General features: G+C 45.0%; 1 protein-coding gene across 1 annotated transcript; it reads left to right on the forward strand.

The window, feature by feature from the left end:
* On the forward strand, positions 1–25,745 carry fgfr4 (fibroblast growth factor receptor 4). Its single transcript, XM_071512055.1, has 21 exons — positions 1–269; positions 2,734–2,945; positions 8,999–9,186; positions 9,411–9,561; positions 9,739–9,789; positions 10,634–10,903; positions 11,030–11,119; positions 11,223–11,389; positions 12,734–12,857; positions 14,559–14,749; positions 14,979–15,117; positions 15,244–15,437; positions 15,644–15,789; positions 16,300–16,421; positions 16,614–16,724; positions 17,490–17,680; positions 19,821–19,943; positions 20,654–20,724; positions 21,236–21,373; positions 22,471–22,576; positions 23,347–25,745. The coding sequence occupies exons 2-21, from the start codon at positions 2,858–2,860 to the stop codon at positions 23,521–23,523; spliced, it is 2,838 nt and encodes a 945-aa protein (XP_071368156.1). The 5' UTR covers positions 1–269; positions 2,734–2,857; the 3' UTR covers positions 23,524–25,745.
* Positions 25,746–27,303: the final 1,558 nt, after the last annotated feature.

Genomic DNA, 27,303 nt, shown 5'->3' on the forward strand with positions numbered 1-27,303 from the left:
GGAGCCCAGCAGCTGTCGTTCATGTTTCAGGGGGTTGTTTTGATGGATTTATAAGCTCACCCCCTTTTTTCAACCGGATCCACGCTGGTCGAGAATCGCCCACGGACTCGTTTTGAACAGGATACAGCGGGACTATGCCAGGCACCAAATGAGGATTTCAATATTGACTTGTATCGACAGGGACTAGGAGTATTTCTTTTTTTTTTTCCTGGTGCGTAATCAAACCGGTCCCAGTCATTACTGCGAGGACAGAACAGGAGAAAGGAAAGGTGGGTTCATACAGAATTAGACAGCCGGAGACACTTGTGGAGAGCTGTTGTTTGTTTCATTCATTTTCAGCCGACTTGGCCGAGTGCGGGTTTCACACTGCAAAGAATATCCAGCTTAATGAGCCAGTCAAGTGTCACATTCAGCCTTAAAAAAATAAGAAGGAAAACGAAAAAAAAGAAAAGAAAATGCTGCCAGTGGGGTGAGATGATCCCACTTTTTTTTTTTTTTTTACAGGAATTTACTAGAAAAGAGAGTTAATATCTTTAAACAACGAAGGCAGCAGAAATCAGATCTCTCCACTACAGGGCCTATCAAGAAAATGACACTTGATTCAGGATTTGCATGGGAGACAAGTGAATTGATTTCAAAATTTTCCCCCCATTTGTTTGAACAAAAACAACAATTTGGGACTCGATATAAACTGCATGTTAAAGCGGATATGTTTTGCAGCCACTGTCACTTATTAGACATTGAACCCTAAACATGCAGCCAGTCTGTAGGCTAGTTGTCAGGAGAGAAAGATGAGTTTTCTTCTTCAGTGATTGGGGGGTTTGGTCTTATTTCTCTTCAGTAGCCTACTATTTGTATCCCAGGGGTCCCTGCGGGGCTCCAGGGGCCCCACCAAAATAAGGAATAGATTAATTTCACTTTTAGAGAGTTTAGACACTTCTGTTGAAAACTCTTGGGACGCCTCAGCCTTGGAAGTGAAGCTCTGTGGGATAATGTGGTTTTATTTTTGGGGATCCTTGAATTAAGGTTCGGGATCCTCACATTTTGGAAATCAGCTTCTTCTTGTTCGTGGTTTTCCACAAGTTGGTATTGATCTCAGGATGTGGCAGACACTATCTGCTGCTCGACACTGTCGCAACACTGCTGCCAGATTGTGCCATATCGATTTGATCGATTGTGGACACACACACACACACACACACACACACATTCAGCCCTGGGCATTATAACATACATAATAACTCCAGCAGTAACTACAGATTTTGGTCTTTACTAAGGTTACATTTTAACCTAAGCGCTGTTGGAGACTAATGGAGCAGAAGACTGATTTATGAAGTGTGATTTACAGCAGAAACATGCAGTGAATTAGAAAAAAAAAGTCTCCAGTCAAGTCTTTCTTTCCGTTTTAGGACTAAAAGCTCATTGGAAGCGAGACACAAATAGCCGAGCTGAACAGCGGAGTGCAGCCGCCAGGCAGCGTGCCAGGGGAATTAGCAGCAGCAGGAGAAAAAAGTTTTCCAGTCCTTAATTGAGAAAGAATACGTTTCATTCAGGAGGAAAGCTGGTTCATTAAACGGTGTGTGTGTATGTGTGTGTGTGTGTGCGCCTGCATGGAGCGCACACACCAGGGACTGGCGCCTGTGCGCAGTTGGCCTGACTCGCCCGAAAAATCACTGTAATATTCCTATAGGGGTTTAAAGCGGTTCTGTGGTCCTCAACAGTGACTTTACAGTGGCCTTATTATACTTTATGGTATTTTTTTTTATCACCTATGTATTTCCAAATAATTAAAGTGAATTTGCTATGACATTTGTAGAGGACCCTTCAGAAAGGTATTATAGGATTACTACAGCCAGGATCAAACCATTACAGGATGTTTTCCGTTTCAGCAAAAGACAGATTTGCAGATGATTATTACAGATTCAGTGGATAAATATTCTATCAATTTGTCCTAAAAACACTTGAAAGTCAAGTTTAGAATTTGCTTTAATACTTTCAATAAAGTTATCAGCCATGACTCTGACCTAAGAGACAATATTTGATATCAAGTTGAGAAACTGGTGGCACTCTAGAGACGTTGCACATGGGATTCTCCCATCATGTTGCTGTTTTTTCTCTCTTCTCTCCTTTTTTTTCTTTAAAATTGACCAACCAAAGCCTGTAGTAACACACACACCTCCACCCGCTCCAGTAAAACACGCCTATTTGAAAGGAATAAAACACAAGAAACAAGTTTGGGTGACAGAAATCTGTCTTTCCCTTTGAAACCAGTGCATGGTTGCTGCCCGCTCGGTTATTTCTCCTCGGTTGCCGGTTGAATTTCCCATTGTTGCTCCTTCGGATAGCTTCCTGGCAAGTCTCAAGTGTTTTCCTAGTGCGGGCCCATTATCCCGGGGCAGGCAGGCTGTGCACCATCCATTGACAAACAACAGGCGGTAACAGCCCCGCTCCTTATTCATGACGCAGGAGACCCTGGACAATGTGAGGCCAATGGCTGGGACAGTTAGCAGGACATCTGGTTAAGAATACAGGCAGTCGGAGTCAAAACAGGCTCCGTCTCTGTCTGTTCAGCTGAACTATTGTTTTGTTTTTGCAGTCAAGTCAGAAAGTGAGCAGAGCGGTACAGTTCAGAAAGCTCCTCACCAACCAAATCTCTACATATTAGCAGTAATCAAGACTGTAATCAACAGATAACAGGCTGACGTGTGTGTGTGTGTGTGTTTGCTTTCACAGGATCCGGGGTTTTGTGACTTTGTGCCAATGCCAGGGATCGGAGCGTGAGGCCAGCTCAAGGCTTCAACCTTTTCTTTCTTTATTTTTTGTTTTGCCGTAAGACACGTCGCGTCACGTCTAGAAGATGGCGAGGGTCTTCCCGCTCTGCCTGCTCCTGCTCTGTCTGACAGACGCAGTCTTATCCAGAGCCATCGATGAAGGAAGAACTAAAGGTAAGATCTGACAAATTATACCTGAGTGCTGTGGAGACATAGTATCTATTATCACCACTTTTCTACTCTTTGTACTCCCAAAAATGAAATATCCATCCTTTACATGATAGTTTGTTTATTTGTTTATTTGTCAGGATCCCCATTAGCTTTGCCCTAAAGCACAGCTAGTCTTCCTGGGGTCCATAGTTGTTGAGGGAGGAGAGTGTGTTTCTCATTCAGTCCAGGATTCACACCGGCAACTTTCCCATCACAAGCCGGCTTCTCTTCCCTCTATGTTTGTTGGAGTGAATTTCTCATGGTGTCCCTCTGTACCTGCCTCTTCCCATAACATCCTGCTGTTGTTTTTGTGCCGCGTAGAGGTTAAAGCAGGCTTATTATTGCTGGTTCGAACCCCCGGACAGGCTGTGAAAATGTGGTTGAGGGAAGTGAAAGAGTAAACGCTCTGTGTGATGCCCTGGAGCAAGGCACTAACCCCCTCTGCAGTATTAGACTGTGGCTGTACTGGGCGGCTCCCAGGTGTGAAAGCGTCAACCTGTGTGGATGTGAAGCAGGGCGTCGCTGGAAGAGAGCGAGCATGCTCAGTCGACTTTCCCAGGTTGAAATAACACAAATTCAGATCGTCACTGCGGCCGGCCGGCTGGAGGAGGCGTGACCCGGTGGAAGTCAAGGTGACAGGAGAAACGACAGAGAGGCTGCAGTCAGTTCTTAGAGGGAGTGAGGGGGGGAAAAGGCTCCCAGTGTTTTTGCTGCCGTAAACCGCGCTACCCGATCCGTCCCACGCCCGAGGCTCGGAAGTGTAAATCTGCCTGGCTATGTGCCAGCTGTAGAGGATTTTGGAGAGGGGGGGGGGGGGAATGAGTGCCTCTCCATTGATGCTTTGCTAACAGAAGCCAATGCAAAATTGTATGTGAGAGAGTGTGTTGGAGATTGTGATGGAGGAATGGAAGAAGGGATGGAGGCAAGAAATGCAAAAGATACTCACCCGAAGAATTATCGTTTTCAGTCTTAAAATCAAATTTTTTCCTAAAACATAACACATTTAAGTGTTACTGTATTCAAAAATAAAACTCTTGAAGCAAGTTGAATGGCATGGGAAACAAGGAAAATCAGATTTTAAGCCTGAATCCAAGATTAAAGGAGTTGCTCAGATGGATGTTTCTGAGGTTTATTACCTGCTGACATCGTCCGTTCATCCCTGTGGTTTTGTCACAGATTGATGACAGACAAAGTGGATCGCTGCCCTGCAGGCATCGAGCACAGAAGCTGCCTCCTTTTCTTCTCACTTCTAGCTCCGGTTTTCACTGCGGGGCGAAGCGGGGCCAGCCGGGGCGAAGCGGGGCCAGCCGGGGCTTGTTCCCGACTTCCCAGCGAGCGCTTTGACGGACGGCGATGTGCAGGAAGTGGCCGAGCCCAAACTCTTAGGTTTAGATTTTACATGACATGCAAGTTCAACGTCAACCTGAACAAACACAAGATTATGGCCCGGTAAAAACTCATATTAAACAACTTTGTGAACTTTTAGAACTTAAAGATACGGAAAGATATTTTGGTCTTGATTTCACAAAATTTCAACTTTTTTCTCAATTCTCATTTTGGCACCTTATTTGCTTATTTACACCTTTTCATTACTGGTGCAGGCCGTTGTATCGACATCTATTCAACATCCAAATGCTTGCTGGGTTTGTGCCGCTCAGTTCCTCCCGTCAGCGAAAGTTTCAAATTAATCAATCTGAGGTTTCCCGTAAAAATTCCTGTTGTTGCCGATGATTTTGAATTTTCTAGCATAGATGAAACAGAGAAAACGCTCCAATGTTGCTTTGATCCCTGGTTTTTAAGTGCTGTCTGCTGGTCATGACTTTGGCTACTGATGGCCCACTGAAACTAAAACTATCATTCAATCAGTTTATTGTGGAACGTCACACATGACGGTTAAGAAAAATCTTTTGCTGGACTAGAAACAGAAGAGTGTCAGAACGGCATGAAGAGGGAGACAGAGAGAGAGAGACATAGCATCAAAAAGAAAGAGATAAACTCCTCCTTTACGTTAGTTGAAAGCGTCTCCCCCGTGACCCCCCCCCCCTTCCTTTCCCCTAAAGACGACTCCTGCTGAAGAGAGGTGGCGAAGGTCTCCGTCTCCGTCTCCTGCAGAGAGACCCACAATGCACCTCTCAGATCCCGACAGAGGAGACTTCACTCACCCGCCACACCGGAGCGTCAGTCAGCGTCAGACACCTAGGAAGGTTTCAGCAGCTGAAAGAAGAGGGGTGTGTGTGTGTGTGAGAGAGAGAGAGAGAAAGAGAGAGACAGTGTGTTGGAGGTAGAGAGGAAGCGACGCAGGGAGGGAGGTAAAGCAGAAAGGAAGAGGTTGAAGTGTAGGAAAAGAGAGAAGAGAGGTTGAAAGAGAGATGTTTCCCACACACACACAGATCTGTTTCCCCCCTCCCAAAGGAATGCACTTCATCCAAAAACAGCCTTTTATTAATTTCTGGAAACGACACTCAAGACCTCACAGATCAATCCTCAGCCTCTCCTGTCATGCTGCTAATTTGATAACCGCTCCGAGTGAAAATAAATCACACATAATTACATATCTAATGTTACTAAACCACACGTTGCTCAATGCAGGGATGTGATTTGTTTGATTTTTTTTTTTTCCCCTAAACTTTTGGACACACAAGCAGCCACTTATTTCCAGTACAGATTCCTGTTTAATCCATAATATGATTTTTTCATCTCCAGAAAGTGAAGAGTTTTATACAGATGGTGCTTTTTAAAGGATAATAGCTAATTTGAGTCCTTGGCTGACAGCTCATCTTACAGACCGGATCCTCTATATTATACTGAACGATGAACCAAGATATTGAAGATATGGAGCGATGAACAAAATGGAGGCATAGCTTTTTTTTTGCAGTAGAATGGAAGAGGGAGGCGGGAGGTGAAGATGCAGTCAACTGTGTCTCTCATGACGACATTTTGACACACAAGTCTTTTTTTTTTTTTTTAAGGCTAAGGAACACGTTGTATGCCAAAGTACGCCATCCTTGGCTCTGGGCTGGCATTTTTACGAGTGCATCTGCTGGTCAGGCAGGACGTTCGGGCCACGGCTTCCTGCCCAGAGCCGCCTGTCGGAGCAGGTTGGGCCGCCGGGGGGGCTCGGCCTGGTCGGGGCACATACCGCGTCCCGTCCCGTTAAGGTTTAAAGCTGCCGTATTACCCTCTGTCCCGTCACTCCGTCATGTCAAATAATGGAGAAATGCCTCAAACATAATCTCTCACCCAGCAGCTTTTCCTCTCACAAGTTAGGTTTGGCTTCATACTTACACACCCCAAAGATCAGATTATGTATTAGGGAAAGTTAGGTTCAGTTTTCACGATTCTGTTTTCACATATAATATGGCTCAGGATAAGAATAACACCAGCTCCTCTGATTCAACAGAGAGTGAGTTTTATCTCTAATATTTATATATATTTGGTAAAACAACACAGTTCAACTGGATCAGGGTATGAAAAAGTTCGGGGCCGCCTCAGTGTCCCGGCTCTGCTGCTGCTGACAGGAAGACACTCCAGCTGTTTTAGCTCGGGGCTCTGCTGCAGGTACGCCCGCTGGGTCGGGGCACGAAACCGCTCCGCGCCTCCTCGCTGTCCCAACCCGTCCACATGGAGGGCTCTGCTGCCGGGCCTCGCCGGCTGGCTCGCTCCCGAGGGACGGTTTGTTTGTGTTGTGTTGTGTTTTGTTTGCCCCCTCGCCTCTGGGTGACAATTCACACTCTGCTGCGAGTTCAACTCCAGGCCACCGTCCCTGTCCCTGCAAGTTCATTAGCATGGCTGCAAGTGTGTGTGTGTGTGTGTGTGTGTGTGTGTGTGTTCGGCGGTTGATGCTATCTCTGTGATCTGCAGGTGACTATGGGCTGTAGCTTTGTTCAAGGCTGCTCCATAAGACGATAATTAGTTAACATGACTCACTGGCGTCTCATATTCTCAGTATGGACATTTTATCAGGCTGGTTGGTGTTTTTCAATCCAAAGGCTACTGCAAAATGGCTTTAAACCTTTTGAAAGTTTGTAGATTTGAGCAAAAAAAAACCTTAAGATCCAGAGGAAAACCCAGTGATGGATAATTGTGTTGGAATGGCAGCCGTTTTAACAGGATTTCACCATGACTTCTTGACTTGACAAGATCATGAGTAAACAATTAGACCTCTATGATGTTTATTTTTGACCAATGTCATGTCTTGCTCCAAAACATGCCAATTGTGAGCTATTGAAAAGTGCATGTGTGAACCCTGGTTCTGTTGGAGACTGTCTGGAGCTGAGAGACAAACAGCCGCACTGACCCAGCGCTCCGGGTCCTTCCATTCACTTTCCTCTGACAGCTCATACACTGAAGTACTTGTGTTTATAACACAGCATCAACGAATATTAGAAGACTGTCCCGCTGGCTAATAATCCACACCGCAAACATTAAACCCCATTAACAGATTATACATCCGCCTTTTCCACTTAGGCTCAAGTCAAGTCAAGCAACATTTCCATGGGTTCGGTATGAAAGCACAATGCCAGTATTATGCAGCCAGCAGGCCAACAAATATCCTCTTGCTGCAGGGGCTGAAAAGGCCCGTGTTGTTCTCTGGCTATTAAGTTGACGGGCTGCTTGTGAGTTCTCCACCCGACCTGCACTCTCAGAGGAAATTGTGCCACAAAGGTACATTTTGGTTCTACAAGTTGCAAATTGCACCTCGGACGAGGGTGTGGTAATAATAATAGCAATTATATGACAATACAATGAACATTTATAGCGATTTCTGTTTTCTTTGTCATACAACACTGATTTTACTGTTCCCCTGCTTTTACTCTTGTCCCTGGTCACACAGTATTCACATAGAGACAAGAGGCGTACTGTTCCCCCGACAAGGTGATAACTTATTTTTTGTCTGAGAGCGTACCTCTACTTACATCTAGTGCAGCCGATTAGAAAAAGGGCAGCACTTCACTCCGACAAGGGAACAGATTGCCTTTTCACTGAGCGCTCGCAGGAAGCAATCAGACAGAAAATTGCCCTGGAAAATTGCTCGTTCTGAGTGACTGAGCGCTGGCCCCGGCCGCAGCACGCATATGCTTGAACAAGCGAACACATAAATGGGCGAGTGACCCAGTGAATGGGCGGTGCAGCGGGTGATGGTGACACGATAGTAGTGGGGTTATCAGGGCACTCTATCACTGGATCCTGGGAGCATTAAATGGCAGCGGTTGTTCAGGAACACGTTGTACTTCGGCTACCGGACCTTTCAGAGGTAAACTGAGACCGCTAGGATGTGCTTTGATAGTTTTCATCCTGTTCACTTAGGGCGCGTTCACACCAGACGTGTTTGTAGCAGTTTATTGAAACTCTGGAGTGTTTACTCCTCTAGTTTGGTTTGTTTGGGCTGGTGAGAATAATGCCATTTCAACCCGGGCGGCACCAAATAACGGCACCGAGACGCCTGAAAATGTGAGTCTTGTTCCTCTGCCAACCAAAACTATGTTGCCGTTTGTCAGGAGTGAGAACGTAATCCGAACCAACTGCAGGAAACGACCCCAAAACAGTTTTTTGGGCAAAAGGAGGCGGATGTTGACATCTGATAGCCAGCAGCTCTTCATGCTTGGAAAGCCAGGCATAACAAAATGAACCGAGGGCAAACTGGAGTCAAGATGAGATGAAATGCCTCCTCAATATATTGAGATAGGGCGCAGACAAGTCTGTCATGCTCAGCTGAAGTTACAGGGACTAGAATCAGATTTGTTTTGACTCCACCTGCCTCTTAAATCTTTAACCTAAAACTCTGTCCAATACACGAGCTGTTGGTGAGTCATGTGACTTTTTGTTTACAAGCCCTGGTTCGCTTGAAATTGGGCAGCGTGAATGTAAACGAACCAAATACAAAAATGCAACAAAGTCAACTTCTTTACTCTGGTTCAGACCAAAGAAAATGAACCGTAGGTGTTGATCATGAGCCTTACACACTCTCTCTCTTTTTCCCTTCCTCTCTTCCCTCCGTCCATTTCATTCACCACCAGACCTGCGGGTCTCCAGGCCTCTGATCGTGCCGGGTTACCCAGAAAACGTCACGGCGGTGGTGGGCGGCCAGGCCAAGCTGGTGTGTAAAGTCCACCGGCCGGTGTCCACCCGGGTCCAGTGGCTGAAGACGGAGAGCAGCACCCAGGGGCGAAGCCAGGGGGGGCAGCCTCGCCTCCGGGCTCTGACGGTGAGAACAGATCAACCGACTAAACTGGGATTAGATTTTTCTTGTTCTTTTCAGGGTTTCAGTCAGATCTTTGTTCATTTCTAAAGGGAGGTTACTATTTTCCTGCTCTTTTCTGTACCTGATTAATCCATATTCAAGGCTGCTTTTTTTTTCTCCAAGTGTTTACTGCTTTTTTTTTTACGCCGTCCTCATCATATTAAAACCATGATGTTTCCTCCATGCAGGCCCTACAGAGCAACGCCTCCAAGCTGAACACTCTCCATCTGTCCAACATCACCGTGGAGGATGCAGGAGAGTACATCTGCATGGCTGAGACGGCCCACGCAGGCCAGACGGTGCAGGCCATGCAGTCGGCGTGGCTGGAGGTCCTGCCTGGTAAGACAAACGCGTCATCGTGGCATCATTTGGGGGTTTCTTTTTGGTATCTTTGCCATTTGGTGGATACTTTTATCCAAATTCCCGGTACCATGTCAAGAGTTTTATTCAGCATGGAGTAGTGATTTCTTTTTTTATTTACCTATTGTAAATTGTAAATACCTTTGCCTTCCATAGGTACCATCATTTCCCGAACCGTGGACCTGACTGCTGCTGAAATCCCTGCAGGTAATTGTACCAGCAATTAACCCTAAACGCCTGGGAAATATTTGAAAGCAAATGTTAGGAAGCAAATTTTCTCATTTCTTTCCATCTTAACTGATCATTCTAGGGTCATAAAAATATTCTAGTCAGCAATTTAAGTCTTTTAAGTCACTCTGGATAAGAGCAAAATGGCTAAAATGTAAAATTTGAGAGGGTGAAGTCGTGAAGGTGGGATGGCAGCCATCCTCCTCCCCCGGCTAGAATGAACTTCTCTGATCCAGTCTCTCACTTAGATCTCCAGTCAACCTTCACCGCCCCTCAGATTTACTTTCAAGGCCTGTCCACTGTCACACTGCGACATGTTCATTAGCTACGTTCTCTACTTCTCCCTTTCTTCTTTTTTTTTGTGGGGAGTGAGTGAGGAAGGGAGGGAGTTCGCTGTGTTAGCTAGCTCACTCTCACTCCCACAATAATCCAGAGACGAACAAAACAAGGAGAGGAGGGGAGGAGGAGGAGGGCAGGGTGGTTAGGCCTCTGGGTCTCCATGGCAACTTCATTGTGTGTGTGTGTGTGTGTGTGTGTGTTGGGCAGTGGGTGGGAGATAATCGGGGTAAGGAGTTGAGAGGTCATAGTTGAGGGGATGGTCAGTCGCTTTAGAGAGGAGATGAAAGAATAACCTGCTGACTGGACAGCTCTGTGTGTGTGTGTGTGTGTGTGTGTGTATGTGTGTGTGTGTGTGTATGTCTGTGGAAATAGAGAATCAAGGCCAGAAAGTATGAAAAAAGAGTGAGTGAGAATGTGCACATAATATAGAACGAAGGAAAGAGAAAGAGTGAGAAATACCTTGATCTTCCTTTGGTTACAACAGATATCCTTGAGGACCTGAGTGAGGACACCACGGAGCACCTGCTGCTCGAGCCGGGCGACGTCCTCAAACTCCGCTGCGACATGACCAGCCGGCCCGGCGTGGCGGTGAACTGGTACAAGGAGGGCACCCGGGTGCTGCACACGCCCCGCATCCAGATCCGCGGCGCCATCATGGAGATCACAGACGTGACGTACGAGGATTCGGGCGTTTACGTTTGCGTTCTCCGGGGAACCAAGGAACCTCTGAGGAACTTCACCATCACTGTGGCGGGTGAGGACTTGGGGATTTTCTGCAGAATTCCTCTCACAAACAGCTACCAACTGTCCGGGGGACTGAAGCAGCAGCAAAATATGTCTTCATCTTACCTTATCGTCTCTTTATTCCTCATGTTTCCAGACTCGTTGGGGTCGGGGGACGACGACGAGGACAACGGCCTGGAAGACACGTCGGCCGAGATCGAGAACGACCAGGTTTACTTCTCGAGAGGTGCGTTGTTTTCCCGCTACGTCGCCGCACTTTTTGAGGAACAAAAAAAAAAACGATCATCTCAAGATCACGATTTCACCAGAGTCTCTGTCCCCCCCCGCAGGTCCCTACTGGACCCACACCCAGCGCATGGAGAAGAAGCTGTACGCGGTGCCGGCCGGAAACACGGTGAAGTTTCGCTGCCCGGCCATGGGCAGCCCCATGCCCACCATCCGCTGGCTCAAGAATGGGCGTGAATTTAGAGGGGAGCACCGCATCGGGGGCATCAAGGTGAGGGGATTTAAAGAAACGGTTTTGGAAATTGGCAGTTTGTCGTCTCCTCCTTAATGGTAAATGACGCTGGATTAATTGGGTCCATTTAGACGAAATAACATTGATTGCAGTTTCATTGCGTTTTTTTGGCGGTATGCGTCATCTGGGATGTGACTTCAGTTTTTTTTAAGGATTTCAGGGTTTTACTTGGAAATGCAACTTTCATTTTCTGTGAAACCTCTTTTGCGCTTGTTGCTTGCTGGTCATAACCCCCAGAAGGCTGGATAAACAGAAGAGAACTGTGATTTACAATTTCAATGCTTGTCTTGGGAGTGTTTCTTAAACTATGGGTTGGGACCCAAAATGAGGCATGGATCTATATTTGGTTGAACCCCACATCACACAAATAATACTATAATTTTCAGGAGTTCTAGGGCGAGAGAATAAATGTCTCATATGTGACCTAAACTGAAAACGTACAAGAGCCTGTAATATTATTACTTTTTACCTCAATACTTCAGTTCTTGTTCAAGTATGAACTCTTACATTTCTTATTTACATTTGAATCAAGAGCAACATCCACTTCAAGAAGGCTTTGAAACAGAAGTGAACTGAGCTTTACAATTAGACAGACAGAGAGGCAAAGTGACATGGCGGTGAGACAGAAATAGGAGAAAGGTTCTGTGTGTTTACACTGACTCAAGGACTTACAGTCAACTAAAAGTTACCATAGAGACAGACAGTGTCTCACTCACAGACAAGTCAGTACAGTCTACCAGCTTAGTGCACCAATACAGACCGAACATACTGCTGCTGTCAGTTGTAAATGTCTCCAAAAACAAGTAATTTACTCAGGAATCAAGGAACACACCGCTGTTTCCATATTTGACAACCTTGTATTTTTACTTTGCCCCTGTTAGTTTATTTGTCTGTCTGTCTGTCAGCAGGATATCGTAAAAACGAATGAATGGTTTTCCACAAAATTTGGAGGACAGATCGGCATTGGGCCATGGAACAATTGATTAGATTTTGTTTGTGATCTGGATCTGAGATTTCTGAGGTTTTTTAGCCATAACTGTAAAAACAAAGATGAGATAGAGACTTGATCCTAATCCTAAGGGTTTGTTTGCAGGGTCAATCAATTTAAGATTTAGGGTTGGAAATCTATTTAACTTAAAATTCAAGTGATAGGAATGATGCCTTTGGGTGCTTTTTAACAATGTAAACTAGCAGTTAGCATATAAAACACAATGAGTCTCCAGAGCGTCTCCAAAATGTGTTTAGAACTTCACTGCATTTTAACTGAAGAAACCTTGTCCTGTGTTATCCATCCTAAGATTATTTTCTGTTTTATTTGGCTAGCTGAGACACCAGCACTGGAGCCTGGTGATGGAGAGTGTGGTGCCTTCAGACAGAGGAAACTACACCTGCCTGGTGGAGAACAAATATGGCTCCATCGCTCACAGCTACCTCCTGGACGTCCTGGGTAAGATTCAGCACGGTCTGGATCACTGTCACGTCTGAGAGAGTGTGTGTGTGTGTGTGTGTGTGTGTGTGTGTGGTGCCTCACACCCCTGCCCCAGACGCAGTCGGCCCCCTCTGCGGAGCCACAGTCGGCCCATGATACCCTGGGACACGTCGGTCCTCATTACCGTCACAATGTAAACGCTATAGGTTGAAACGAAGATTTATTCATGTGAAAATGTCATTGTCATGGATTGTTACTTTAATGCTGAATTTAGTCTAATTTCATCGCTCTCTGATCTGGCTGATATTATTTATGGCAGCAATAGCAACAATTGCTACATAGGGCTTCTGGAAAGACTGTACACTTCATGCTTTCAAAGCCTCCAGTCTGGTGGCCGCCTTACTGGGGGCGGAGGGGGGGAGGGGGGGCATAACTGTGGGGGTGAGTGGAAGGTGACGGGGGCGCCTGGCGTCGGCCGTGGCGGGTAGGAAGCGGACGGTCAGGCGTCCACACCAGTTTTCTACCTGACCTGTGACAGGGGATGGAGGAGGGCCGGGATTTTTTTGTTTGTTCGTTTGTTCGCTGTCTGTCCACCGCGGGGTCAACTGCCGTCCCCAGGAGAACAACGGGGGGAAAAGACTAACGAGACAACTAACGAGAGCAGAGAGCGAGAGTAACCACAGATCAAAGAAACCCCGGCGACCGGCTCCATGCGCCGGGCTGACAAAAGAGCCACACTAATGGAACCGATTGAAGAGTTTCATTCCAAAATGAGACATCCTGCTGGCATAAAAACACATTATAGCTGACTATGACAGCTACAGGCCATTTTAAGAGATTTGCTTTGTTTTTGAGGCTATGAGTATCTCCGTTTATGATGAATTTCAGGCATAATTTTTTTCTTTTCCAAAACCGATTTATAGCATTTTGAAATCAAACCCTTCAATTAGAGAAAACTCCCCAAGAAGCTGGATGGATGACTGGACGGTTAGCTGTGTCCTTGGCCCTTTGTTAGTTAAATTCAATTCACTATGATTTTTTGGCATTAATGTTGCGTGACCATTATTGCCAAAGTGTCATAACGGAAATCCAATATACAAAAGAAGAAGAAGTCAGGTTCGTCTTTGTGCCAAAAGTCCAGTCCATCTTTCTGTCAGGGTCGCTGGCTTGGAGTGCCCATCCAAAACAATGGGGGTTGGAAAGCTGCTCTGTTGAAATATGGCTTTCATCGTGGTTTTTATATTGATGTAGTATTTGTAACAGGCCAAATTCAAATCTGGCACTCCGGTGTGGCAAATGAAACACATACCATTCAGCCAAATCTTCTGTTTTAGGCAGACATGTAGCCTTCAGGGCCTCAGGCTTGGCTGCACGGCTAAATATCAGGGATGTTCAGGACTTTACAGGATGTTCTTAGACACACAGCTCCCAATGTTACCGTGTGACCATTTCTGTTTGTCCCCACATTTGTCCTGCTCACATCTGAACTATGGACTCCCAGTGAGAGGAGTATTTCTGCTCTGTCAGAATTAGGCCATGCTCGGCTGATCAGAGGAATCTCCCTCACTGTGTCCCTGACTTACCTTTGAACTCTCACCCTGAGCCGGGGGGGAATCCTTTTTAGCCCTGTCTGGTATCCCTAGAGATTAATATTATCTTCCTCTCTTTGTCTTTGTTCCTGGCCCCCTCTGTTTTCTCCTCCGTCCCTTCCCTCCGCAGAGCGTTCCCCCCACAGGCCGATCCTGCAGGCCGGTCTGCCGGCCAACACCACAGCGGTGGTGGGCAGCGACGTCCAGTTCTACTGTAAAGTCTACAGCGATGCACAGCCTCACATCCAGTGGCTCAAACACATCGAGAGGAACGGCAGTCGCTACGGACCTGACGGGACGCCCTACGTTCAGATCCTCAAGGTTGGTGACAACAACATCTCACAGTTAGTCTCACCAGAGGATATATTTTTAACAGGTGAGGCCCAATAACCTTGCTGTTGTTAGTGCCTGGCTCTAACTGTATTGGACCACAAGGAAAAGATACTGCTAACAGTAATGTGATTTATGTAGTGCAGTATTTGGATCGCAACGACTATTGCTGCTTTGTACTAACTGCTAATGTCATTACTTTTGCTGTTGCTGTGTGCAGACCGGCAGTCTGAACATGTCAGAGGTGGAGGTGCTCTACCTGTCCAAAGTTACCATGGAGGATGCTGGGGAATACACCTGTCTGGCCGGAAACTCAATCGGCTTCTCCTACCAGTCCGCCTGGCTCACCGTCCTCTCAGGTACTGGATGAGTGCTGGAAACATTTATTAACTGAATTACTTAATTGTTTGCTTGCTTAAATGATTGAATGATTTTGACTTACTCAACATTGTAGTGTAACCAATCAATTCCTCCTGTTCCAACAGAGGAAGAAGTGGCAGAAGATGTGGACACCATGGAGACCAAATACACTGACATCATCATCTACGCCTGTGGCTTCCTGGCCCTGATCATGGCCATCGTCATCGTGGTGTTGTGCCGGATGCAGGTCCACCCCAGCAGGGAGCCCTTCGATGTCCTTCCTGTCCAGAAGCTCTCCAAGTTTCCTCTTCGCAGACAGGTACAGGACACTTGTGATCATGATGGGAAATGAGCACCAGCTCGGAGGTCTTGCTCTGTTCTTGGTTTAAAAGGGCCAAAATTGTTTAACATGCAGAAACTATCCAAGTACCCTTTCTGCAGACAAGTACAGGCATTCAAATCCACATTGATTCCCTATGTCTTATGCTGATAACTAAGCTCCCCTTCCTGTATCTCTTCCCCTAGTACTCTGTGGAGTCCAACTCATCCGGGAAGTCCAGTGCCTCGCTGATGAGGGTGGCTCGCCTCTCCTCCAGCTGTTCCCCCATGCTGGCTGGAGTCATGGAGTTTGAATTGCCCTACGACCCCGACTGGGAATTCCCCAGAGAGAAGTAAGTTATCTTAGATTTAAAGCGATTTTTTCATCATTTGCAAAGTTGCATTCCAAGTTGTGACATATATAGAGAGACATATTTTGGCAGTCCTTGCTTGACAAAAGCAGAACACTTGTACACACTGTTCTATCTTATAAGAGAGCTATTGAATGATGAGCTTAAGGTAATGATTTTTATCCAAATAGATGTGTAGTGTTTCGAAATGAACAACTACAATTTAGAGCCACAATTATTATTATGCCTTTACTTTAGTTTGATGTATGAAAGTCCTGCCCCTTGCAACGAGTGCATGTTTCTGGATCGAGTAAATTTAGTTTGGCTCCTGGGATCCAGACTCATTGAAACATCGTAGCACTCTTGTCATGTGGGGACCCAAAAAGAAACAGGCCCGCAGACCATTTTGGGCCTACCCAACCTATGTTTTATGAAACCAGAGCCTAAATTATGGGATTTGTACAGTTTTCATTTGGATAGACTTATTTTTTCTCTCTCTTTCTCTCTCTCTAGTTTAACGTTGGGTAAACCTCTTGGAGAAGGCTGCTTCGGTCAGGTGGTCAGAGCTGAGGCCTATGGCATCAACAAGGACTGCCAGGACCAGGCCACCACTGTGGCTGTTAAGATGCTCAAAGGTAGGAGACAATTAAAATGTAATGAAATAGACACAACAATACTTACAATGTTAGCTCAAGTTGTTGCTCTTTGGTAGACATGTATGCTTGTGAAAAAACACCAAAACTGCAAGACATCTCTTTCAGTTCACACTGTTTCTCTGTAAAAATCAAATTAAATGCCAAGGTATCAACATTCATATTTTTCCTCAGATGATGCCACAGACAAAGACCTTGCAGACCTGATCTCTGAGATGGAGCTGATGAAGGTGATGGACAAACACAAGAACATCATCAATCTGCTGGGAGTCTGCACACAGGATGGTGAGTTTAACTCTATGGTCACATCTCTTAATTTGCCTGACTCTTGTAGATGTTTCAGGAGGGAAAAACAAGCGCGCTTCTCCAAAAAACTTTGGCTGGGTGCTCTGCCACAAACTAGTCGACAGTAAACCATTACCCTCAAAAACATGCTCCAAAGAAGGCTCCTTGCTAAGCCAAAACACATCAGCATGCTATCTAGAATGGGTCTTATCCCAAAAAACAAAAAGAAATTAAAGAAACCAACAGAATGAAGAAGGTGGTTGGGTGTTCTTTATTTAACTGTTGGAGTGCCGCTTTTGCCCTGTTTTTGAGGATAATTGCTTACTCTTGTAGATGTTTGTCATGAGTCTTCAGGGATGTGTTCAGCTCAACCCTCTTGTTTATTGAATTTGGCGATTAGAAATGAGTAGGTTGGAAGGAAAGCGCCCTCATCCTCCCCTGCTATCCGTTCTATCCAGAGTCAGTCAAGTTGAGCCGATGGTTTTGACTCTAGCACCCGTCGTCTCTCCAGGGGATGATCAGAGCGATGATGAAAGAGGACGGCTTCCTCCTTGTTAACACAAATTATGACATGCACCCCCTTATTTTGGAGACAAAACAATGCCTTTCCTTTACCTTCCTACCACCCCTCTAGTTAAGTCTCAACAAACCAACCACCGGTCCTAATTTAGTGAGTGTTTCAACTATGGTGGTCTCATGTCTCCAGGCTACAATGACAATACAAATAACCCCATCCTCCGCCTCATCCTGTTTGCTCTCCCCCAGGCCCTCTGTATGTGCTGGTGGAGTACGCCTCCAAAGGCAGTCTGAGGGAGTACCTGCGGGCCCGCCGCCCCCCAGGCATGGACTACACCTTTGATGTGACCAAGGTGCCCGAGGAGCAGCTTACCTTCAAAGACCTGCTGTCCTGCGCCTACCAGGTGGCAAGAGGAATGGAGTACCTGGCCTCTAAAAGGGTAAGTTCAGCTTAAAGGCAAACAGCTTCTAGTAGCGGTGCATCTGAGAATCTAGTTGAAGTTCTGTCAAATGGATTGGCTAAGGAGCTTTCCCAGCACGCAGTTCATGGATGTTGATGTGCAGGAGGCAGCCAAGTTCAATGTCAACCTAAATGAACACAGCATGTTTTTGCATGGCGTGGAAAAATTCATATTAAAACAGCTTTGGAAACTGTTTTGAACTGATATCAGAAAGATATTTAGGTTCTGATTTCACAAAAAGATGCAGGTAGCAGCTATGGACGACTACGGACGTCATCTCCACTTTCATTTTGGCGCGATATTTCCAGTTGGTGCTTTGAGTCTACAGCCCCAGGAATATTTTGTAGGCCTTACTACCAGTTAATGTTGGCAATTTAGGAAAATAAGCTCATTCTACTATTGCCCTCTCTGTAAGCTGCTGAGGATAAGAGCATCATGCCGAAATGTAATTTGAAACTATGTTTGCCATACCCTATGGATGCGTTCCATACTGATCCAGTACGATTGAGAAAAGCAAAGCAAATCATTTAACTGTTGGTGTCAGCCAGATGTGGATGGGTTTTTGGGGGTTTCCTTTAGGAATATAACTTCAAAATTGGAGGCCTTAGCCCCATGGGGACGTTTAGCTTCCATCTACATACCTTTATACATCAAACCCGATTCAAATTTTGCCATATCCCCAGGCTTAGGAATTCTAGCCGTGGGCTGGCAGCAGGATAGTAAAATGTTCAACCTTTGCTGACTTGATGAGCTGTATAAGCCTTGAAGGGGCTGTGGATATCTGTAATATCAGGACTGGGATCAGCTCTGCCTGCTTTGGTTGGGTCTTCAAGGGAATGACTGAAGCCTCAAGGGGGATTGTGATTAGGATTGAGTTCCTTTGCGTACTTCTCTGTGGCTTTTTATTTGGGCACTTGGCTTTCAAATGGATGAGCTTGGCCTACAGGGGTTTGGATGGCAAATGGCAGCACCAACCGCCCTTCCCCTCACTCTCTCTCCTTCCCTCTGTCTCTCTCTTGCTGTGTCTTTCTCTGTCCTCCTCTGTGTCTCTGTCTTTCCTTCACTCATTTCTTCCCACCCCCCTCAACCTCTTGTTTCTATTCCTTTCATTTTCCCAGCATGCTCTCTGTCTCCGTGCCTCTTATCAACACGTCTCTTTGTCTGGCAGCCGGTGTCTCTCGGCTCAGACAGGCATTCCTGAGCAGAGTGCTGGTGGAGGTTCAGTGCTGTTTACCCCTCTCCATCCATCTGTCCGTCCCGTCGCAGGGCTTTGTCCTTTTTAGCGCTGCCATAAATCTGTTAGCAAACAGGCAGCAGAGCCGTCGTCTGGGTGTAGGCATCGGGTTTCTGGCTCTGCGGCCTCCTAAGAATGCAGGAGCCTGAAACTACCCCTCCATTACGGGGAGACCCACAAACCAAGGCTGTTTCATTTCGCACATCCCCACAAATCCCACGTCTATTTCAAATGAAAACCAAAATAAACTTAATGACATCCATTCAATGCGGCCACCAGCGCCTTTCTTTTTTTCCCCCCCAAAGGGTTGTTTTTCGTCAAACTCCCGGGTTTCTATTTAAAGACGTTTTAATTTTGTTGCATACGCTAAAATGAGGTACTGTGTGTTGACTTTAGACTCCTGCGTCTTTTCATTTTGGACAAAAACTTCAGCAAATCATTCCTATCTCCCCTTCCTACTGTATGTGTTTTTACTTGGTCTCTCCAAAGAGTAAAACCACAGCCTGGGACAGACAGGGACATGTAATTTCAGAAGGCTAAATTCAGAAGAACATTTCAAGAACATGAAACTTTAAATAGTCTTGTGCAGTGTGTGACACAGTGCACCTCGACTTAACTCTCTCTGTCTGTCTCTAATTTGCATTTAAAATGGCAGGACTGTAAATTTACACCGCTGCCAAAGCAAGAACGGTGTTAAAACAAGACAAAACAACAGCGAAAAAATAGAAAATAAGACAACATACTCAACAACATAGCGTGAGATTAGGGTGTTTTGATACATTCAGACCCGGTCTTGTCATTTGGAGACCCACTAGAAGTTGGCCTACAACATTGTGGTTTAGAGATTTAGATTTTGTGAGTCCTAATTTCTCTCTCTTTCTGCAGTGCATCCACAGAGATTTGGCAGCCAGAAACGTTCTGGTGACGGAGGACAACGTGATGAAAATCGCAGACTTCGGCCTGGCCAGAGGAGTCCACCAGATTGACTACTACAAGAAAACCACCAATGTGAGTAGTCGTTAACAGGGACGGGTTTCCAGCATTGTGTATTTTCAGGAATTCATTCGATTTTGGTCCTGTTTTCCATAGTTGATAAGTGGGGTAGTGTGCAGGTAAATCGAAGTGGCAGGTTGACATAATGAGTAAGGAGAAAGTCCTTCAAGCAGAGGAGCTGCCAAAGTGTCCATGAGCAAGGCACCGAATCCCTAAAGTACTTTGGTTGTGAAGAGGTTAAAGTGGACGGTGAAGCTCTCTGTCCACTGGCAGAACTGGTTTACTAGCCCAGCTTGTAAACATGGCGGCCTCTGTCTGCGCCACATCCAGCCCCCTCCTGCCTGGCTCCGTTTGCAGCTTTAATACTCTTCAAGACAGATGTTTGATGTTTTCCCCTGATTGGCAGCAGGCTTAATGGGACTTAATTAGAAAAGAGGGGAGACGAGGAGGGAGGAGGGGAAGGAGAGCGAGGGAGAAAGAGAAAGAAAAAAGTATTCTAGGCGAGATAGAAAGAAAGAAATGAGCAGGGGGGGGAGAGGATGAAAAAAGAGAGACGGAGACAGAGAGCGATAGGCCGAGCGAGACAGATGGATTGAGAGGTGTTGTGTTTGGCTGCGTGGTCGGATGAAAAGCGAGGCTCTCCTCTTTCTCCGGCTGGGCTGTGGTGGTAACAGGAGGCAGGGCTCTAACAACAGTGCCGCTGTGTTTCCATGTCTGCTCTTCAGGGACGGCTGCCAGTGAAGTGGATGGCACCAGAGGCCTTGTTTGACAGAGTCTACACACACCAGAGCGACGTGTAAGTCAAACTCCTCCGCCGCCGGGATACACACACACACACAGGTTCTCTGCTCCAAGAATAGGCTGAAGTGAATTACACCCAGCGAGCAAGAGGCCAAGTTCAACGTTAACCCAAACAAGCACAAACGTTTTACAAGATGGCTAGAAATTCGGATTAAAACAGTTTTGTGAATTATTTTGCACTGATACCAGAAATATATCTAGGTACTGGTTTCACAAAACAATGTAATATAGCGTTTTGATGCTATATTTACATGAGTTTTGAACATTGGTGCAGGCCGTAGTATCATCTATTCAACATCAAAATGTTTGCTGGATACAACTGCCTATTCGTTCCTCCTCTTTCCCTACCTACCTACCTATCTTTCTTTTTCTTTCCTTTCCATTCCTATCAATTGCATCACATCCTCTTATATTGATCCCATCTCACTCCACACACACTGAATCAGTCCTATATATCGGAGCGAATATGAGTCCTGACACTACATGACCATCTCGTTCTTCTTCAGCTGGTCGTTTGGAGTGCTGATGTGGGAGATCTTCACCCTGGGCGGTTCGCCGTACCCCGGCATCCCTGTTGAGGAGCTGTTCAAGCTGCTGAAGGAAGGACACCGCATGGACAAACCCTCCAACTGCACACATGAACTGTAAGCAGGCAGACCTTGTACTTCACTAACTGTTGCCTTCAGTACGTTAGCGCAGGGTGAATGGTTTTTCTTAAATTGTTTTTTTTAGGACATTTATGTTTTATTAGACAGCATACAGGGTGACAGGAAAGATGTGAGAGGGACGAGATTTGAACCTGTGATGTTGCATAGTGAGAGAGGAATTTCATACAACCTGAAGATACCTTTCTCTACTCTATCATCATTTACAATTTTAAGTTTCTACGGGATATTTTGACTGGGTCACAGATAAAGAACAGTTTAGCGGTATTGCGAAATAATCGTTTTTTGAGTATTGGGTTGTAGAGACTTACTGTCACTATAGCTGGGTTTCCATCCAAGCATTTTTTTATTGAATTAAAAAGTCAAACGGAAACAACAAAATCCCCCAATATCGCCAAAAAAAAGTTTTTAACTCGCACAGAATGGAAGTGGAAAGTTGAACAGAGATTGAAACCCATTTGTCGAATAAATAACGACACATGCTCGGCATTATTGGTCATCGACAAACGGTTCAAACTCTTTGCACAACAGCTGAAAAGTGCAGTCTGTAAAATATCTGTCCACCACGACCTCCCAGAAATGTCAGACTCGATGTCTCTCTGGTGTAAAAGACACCCGCTGTGGTTTTATGACCATTAGTTGGTGCATTAAAACACTGCTTTTCTTTGTTTTCGTCTTCGGATAAAAGAACGGAATATGGCCGACATTAGCTGACGTTAAACGACAATAACAACTCACCCAATAATCAATTCTTGAGAGACTATTTTCCATTTTTCTACAGGATGTGGTTTTTTTAACATTCAAGAAACCTATTTACTCATTTCAACGCAGCATGCATTTTATTTGTTGCGACATTTCAAAAGTTTTCGTAAAGTTTGCTCGACAGTTGGACGTAAACAGCTAGCGTGATAGGCATTTGGTGAAGGAAAATAACCAGCCGAAACTTCAAAATGTCACAGAATCTCTTAAACAACATATGGAGCCTAATCAAGCCAAAAACCATAAAAAAGTTAAGACTTAATAGCCTTCATGGCGATTAAATCTTAGGAATAATTTTGTGTGTTTTTCCCCTGTAGCTACATGAAGATGCGTGAGTGCTGGCACGCTGTTCCCACCCAGAGACCGACCTTCAAACAGCTGGTGGAGGAGCTGGACAGAGTGCTGCTGTCTATCTCTGACGAGGTGTGTGTCTGGGCTGAGCAAACACACACACACACACACACACACACACACACACACACACACAGAGAGAGGCATGCGTTCACTGTCATGTGTCAACTCACACCTTTTGAAATGCACACAGACACGCACACACACACACACACACACATGCATGCAGATACTAACACGCGAATTCTGAAACACACGCACATGCCAACATATGCACACATGAAGGCATAGCTACACTTACAGTTTCTGCCCCTCTTTCACAATCTGCTGTCCAGATGTCCTCAGTACACAAAATATTTGAGCTGCAACAAAAGTGAATGAATGACTAGAAAGCTGACTCTCTCTCTCTCTCTCTCTCTCTCTCTCTGGCTTTCTTTTTCTCTCTGCAAAAAAAACATTTTAAACACTTTATTCTTGATTGTAGTTTGAGTGTTTACGCAGCTCTGACTTGATTTTAAATGTCTTTTTAACTTCAATCGATCAAGCTTCATTTTTATTTTGTTCATTTTAATGTGAAGCGCACTGCATTTGTTTTCACAAAGTGCGCTTCACATTAAAAAGAACAAAATGAAAATAAAAATTAACAATACATAAAAAAATAAAGAATAAAATAATAGTAATAAAATGCAAATATAAAATAGTGCAAGCAATAAAATAAAGTGCGAGACAGAAAATATGAGAGGTCAAATATCACTTCTTCTAAGAGAAAGTACTTGTGCTGGAAGTTTCAAACTGCCACTGAGGAGATATTAAACTTTTCCTCTCCCTGTCTCTCCTCTCAGTACCTGGACCTGTCGACGCCCTTCGAGCAGTACTCTCCGTCGTGCGAGGACACGTCCAGCTCCTGCTCCTCCGACAACGACTCCGTTTTTACCCACGATGCCTTGTCCACTGACCCCTGCCTCCTGGGCTACCAGGACGTGCGCTCCCGAATAGACATGAAGGCGGCGCTCCGATAAACACGCGCACACACACACACACACTGACACACACACACACTCAACGAAAGCACACACATGCACGCATGTAGGCTACATACACACACATACACATATATATATATATACTTACATAGAGGGACATGAAGATAACGCTGCACATATACACACTGGCAGCCATATTGGAGGTCCTTAGCTAATAACGACTTGGCTGTCACATGGTTAGTTTCTGTGCTGATTTTGGCTTTGAGCTGACCATTTCATCACGGATAAATCTGATTCATTTTGTTTTTAGAATGTTAGCTTGTTAGCTAGCTAAGCATAGCATCTGGTCAGCTAACGACTGTCCTGTTGTTAACATATCGGATTAGCACACTAGTAGTTGTATGCTAACATGAACATAAGCTGCTTTGCTAAATGAGCCTACTGGCTAGCTAGCTAGCTAACAGATTGTTCAGGTTAACTGAGCTGACTCTTCTCAAGCTACAACTCAGAGTGTTTTGGAGGAGAGACTAGAGCTGAAGACAAGACAGTTTACTACATTTGGAAACAAATCCACCAACTGACCTACAGCCACACCACAACAATCTTTATCAGTCATCTCTAGCCAGGGTTTTATATATTTAGGCTAGCTTTGAGCACAGCCAACTGTATGGACCTCCATGATGGTGCCAGACAAAGCCCGTATACATAGGTGTACATGTATACACACACGTATGCACACATACACACAAATACATACACAGACACACACACACACACACACATATGCACCTGGAGCACTGGGGCCGCTGGGCTTCATCACACGGTGGAAGTTTGTAGAAAGAAAAGTTTCATCGTGGGAAGAACGAGAAGAAGAGAGGAAGAAAAACACGAACATGGTACTTTGGACTATCAGCTCTGGCACTGTGCCCATGAACTGTTTCTGTTGGAAAAGCTTGGCACTGCTCACAACAAGAGACCCTGGTGCTCTGAACGCCGGCCTTCTCCTGCCGGGTTGTGGCTCTCGCCTTCGTCTCTCTCCTCGTCTTACGTCTCTGCTGAGAGAGAGAGAGGGTCGACGGACAATGATCTCCTCACACAAACTCAACTGAGACCCCAAACCAGGGCTTGAAACCTAGAAGATAAAGACATTTTAACAAAAAAAAAAAAGATTTATTTTGATATGATAAAAAAGAAGAAACTGATTGTTAAATATAAATCTCTCTATATATAAGATTATTTTACTTTTTTGTTCCTTATTTAAAAAACGGTCTTAAATCTCAGGATCTCTCATGCTAAGAAGTTGCTGTATTGGCAGCAAAGTGCCTGAATTTATGATTTCCTGTGAATATATTAGAATATTGAAATATTTTATGTACATAACAACAAAAAGACAATTGCCTTTTTTTTTTATAAATTATTCTAAATGACACAAAAATGAAGGTGTTATTGGAGGCGAAAGAAGAGATAATGTAATCATGCGTTTCAACTGCCAAACTGTCACACTGTCTTCATTTTGGGGTTTCATTCCAAAATATTACACTTCCATCTGAGAAAGAAACATTTTTTCCTATATTTTAAAATGATTATACCTCCCAAAAACACACAATTTTGCAAACAAAGGTAGCTTAAAGATGGCTTAAACTTTGGAAATTTTGGAATGAAACTCTGGGTTTGTCGTTGCACATTGCTAAAGTTGCTCTGCCACCCAGTAAACCAGTTAAACACCCTGAAAACCGCAAGAAAAGAAAAGAATATGCATTTTCTCATTAGTGCCCATGTATTGTTGAAGTTACTTAAAGGGTTTTGAACAGGTTTCAGAGGCCCAGGAGTCATGAAACTTTACTACATGTGTAAACAAGCCGCGTAGACTTTCAATTCCAGTAAGAAGACGACCAAAAATTTGCCGTTAACGTGGTCTTCGCCCGACAACAGCCTTATGTTTTCAATTGTTGCCGACATGACCGCACTGTAAGAGACAGTAGGGCCGGGGTGGGACTCGCCCTGAAAAGAAGAATGAGGATTCAGCATGGGGACTCGGTGGGGAGCGGGCCCAAGCTACTGTCACTGCTCACAAGAGGGGGGGGGGGGGGGGTGCTGAATGTGAAAGCCTCTGTGATTGATTTCAAATGGAGGAGAAGTGGGAGGGATCCTCCTTTGTCTTGCTGTAACCCTTTACCCAGCCCAATCTGTTGGCTAGGGGTCCTCAGGTCTGCAGCCTGGCTGGACAATGGGGCTTTGCAGGCTTAATGGGTGTGACTATGGGCCAGAGGGAAGGGGGAGGGGGAGGGGGGGGGGTGTGATGGCAGGGGGATAGCCTGGGCTTGTGTGCAAATGAAGAGGCCCTTATTATGGTAATGTCTCTTCTTCTTCTCTCCCGCTGCCCTATCTTTATCCCGGCCACCATCTTTTAATATACAAATGTTAATTCGGATTCCCCTCTCCGCTCCGCCACCGGGGACCGGGGTCTAGAGAATTATTCCCCTCTGGGTTGATAATGCTAAGGGGGGAATCTGACCGACCGCAGACAAGCCTGCCATGACTGAAACAATGACAACACAAACTGCCAAGGAGGGGCGCTTCATTGTTGGAAGCATTTTGCTGTTAAAAGTCTGTGAGATCCGGAGGGCGGCTGAAGGGCGAATGCGATGCGAAACAGTTTGACAGTGGAGCTGACCCAGTCATCCTCTTTGTGTCCATTGATATCTTTACTGTTGAGGTGTGAGATTTGTTTGGTGTGTCACCGTTTGGAAATCAGCGACTCAAAAAAGATGACGTTCATTTCACCTGTAAGGCAGCTAAGCTAATGCATGAGCTCTTCCTGTCTGCCGAGAACCAAACTGCTCTCTGGACCGGCCGGAGAGCAGATCTCACCCGGCCGGTGTCTGCATCATGAGTTGTACTGCGCCATCTTTCACTGTTTCTTCATTCATGATTTCTGTTTAAAAATGTTTAAAAGGTTAAAGAAAATTGAAGGTTTTCATTCCAAAATGGTGTAAATTCACTGTAGGAGAAAAGATAATTTCCAGAAGGTCATCATCAATTCGTCATTGGTGGATATCTCATTTTGGAATGAAACTCTTTAATTTCACCCACAAACTCAAAGTGTCTGGATGAATCTGCATGGCATTACATTACATTCCATTTATCTGCTCTTCTCCCAGATACCAATTGTAAACAATCACAATGTTCTTAAACATTTCCTTGAGAGAATTATTTTAGAAATATCTAATTTATTTGTTTATTGTTTTGTTTTTATATGAAATAAAGTATAATTTAAAATAAAGAAGCCTTGTGTGTCACCGTCTGTGTTGCCAGTGTGAGGAAGAACACGGACAAAAGAGGCAGAAACTGTCTCACAACGTTTTCATCCAACTGTCAGGCAAATGAAATGTAAACTTTTGGAATGTGGCAAAAAATAAAATGTGAATTAGATGTATTTCTATCAGCTGGGTTGAAGCCAATAAAACTGCTTAATAATTATCACAAAAACACATTCATGACAAAAAAAAATAAATCAGGAATTAACAAATAATGGGCAGGTTATTGCTCTGTGTGATCAGCTAATGTTAGCCACATTAATGCTTTGATTCGAAGACAAAAACAAAGAGATGCACTTGGCAACTTCACACTCTCAACTGTCAGACAGAGAAAACTGTTTGAAGGACTTCATTACCCAGAAATCATGTAATGCGACGTTTGCACACTGCAGGCTCCTTGGACTTTATTATTACCTTTATTTAAACTCGAGACAATCATTGAGGGCTGGCCCTCATTTACAATGATGTCGAGATATAAAATAACAATAAAAATACAATA

Source organism: Centroberyx affinis, unplaced genomic scaffold (genome assembly GCF_046629955.1).
Source record: "Centroberyx affinis isolate AG114_WGS23_722 - 3 ecotype Tasmania unplaced genomic scaffold, CSIRO-AGI_Caff_v1 ptg006051l_1, whole genome shotgun sequence".
NCBI lineage: Eukaryota > Metazoa > Chordata > Actinopteri > Beryciformes > Berycidae > Centroberyx > Centroberyx affinis.

Bases quoted from the DNA above. Each gene is read 5' to 3' on its own strand.
- fgfr4 (XM_071512055.1), top strand. From the start codon at position 2,858: ATGGCGAGGGTCTTCCCGCTCTGCCTGCTCCTGCTCTGTCTGACAGAC. The intron at 11,120-11,222 runs GTGCGTTGTTTT...CCCCCCCCGCAG, and splicing joins CCAGGTTTACTTCTCGAGAG to GTCCCTACTGGACCCACACC. The intron at 21,374-22,470 runs GTAAGCAGGCAG...TTTCCCCTGTAG, and splicing joins TCCAACTGCACACATGAACT to CTACATGAAGATGCGTGAGT.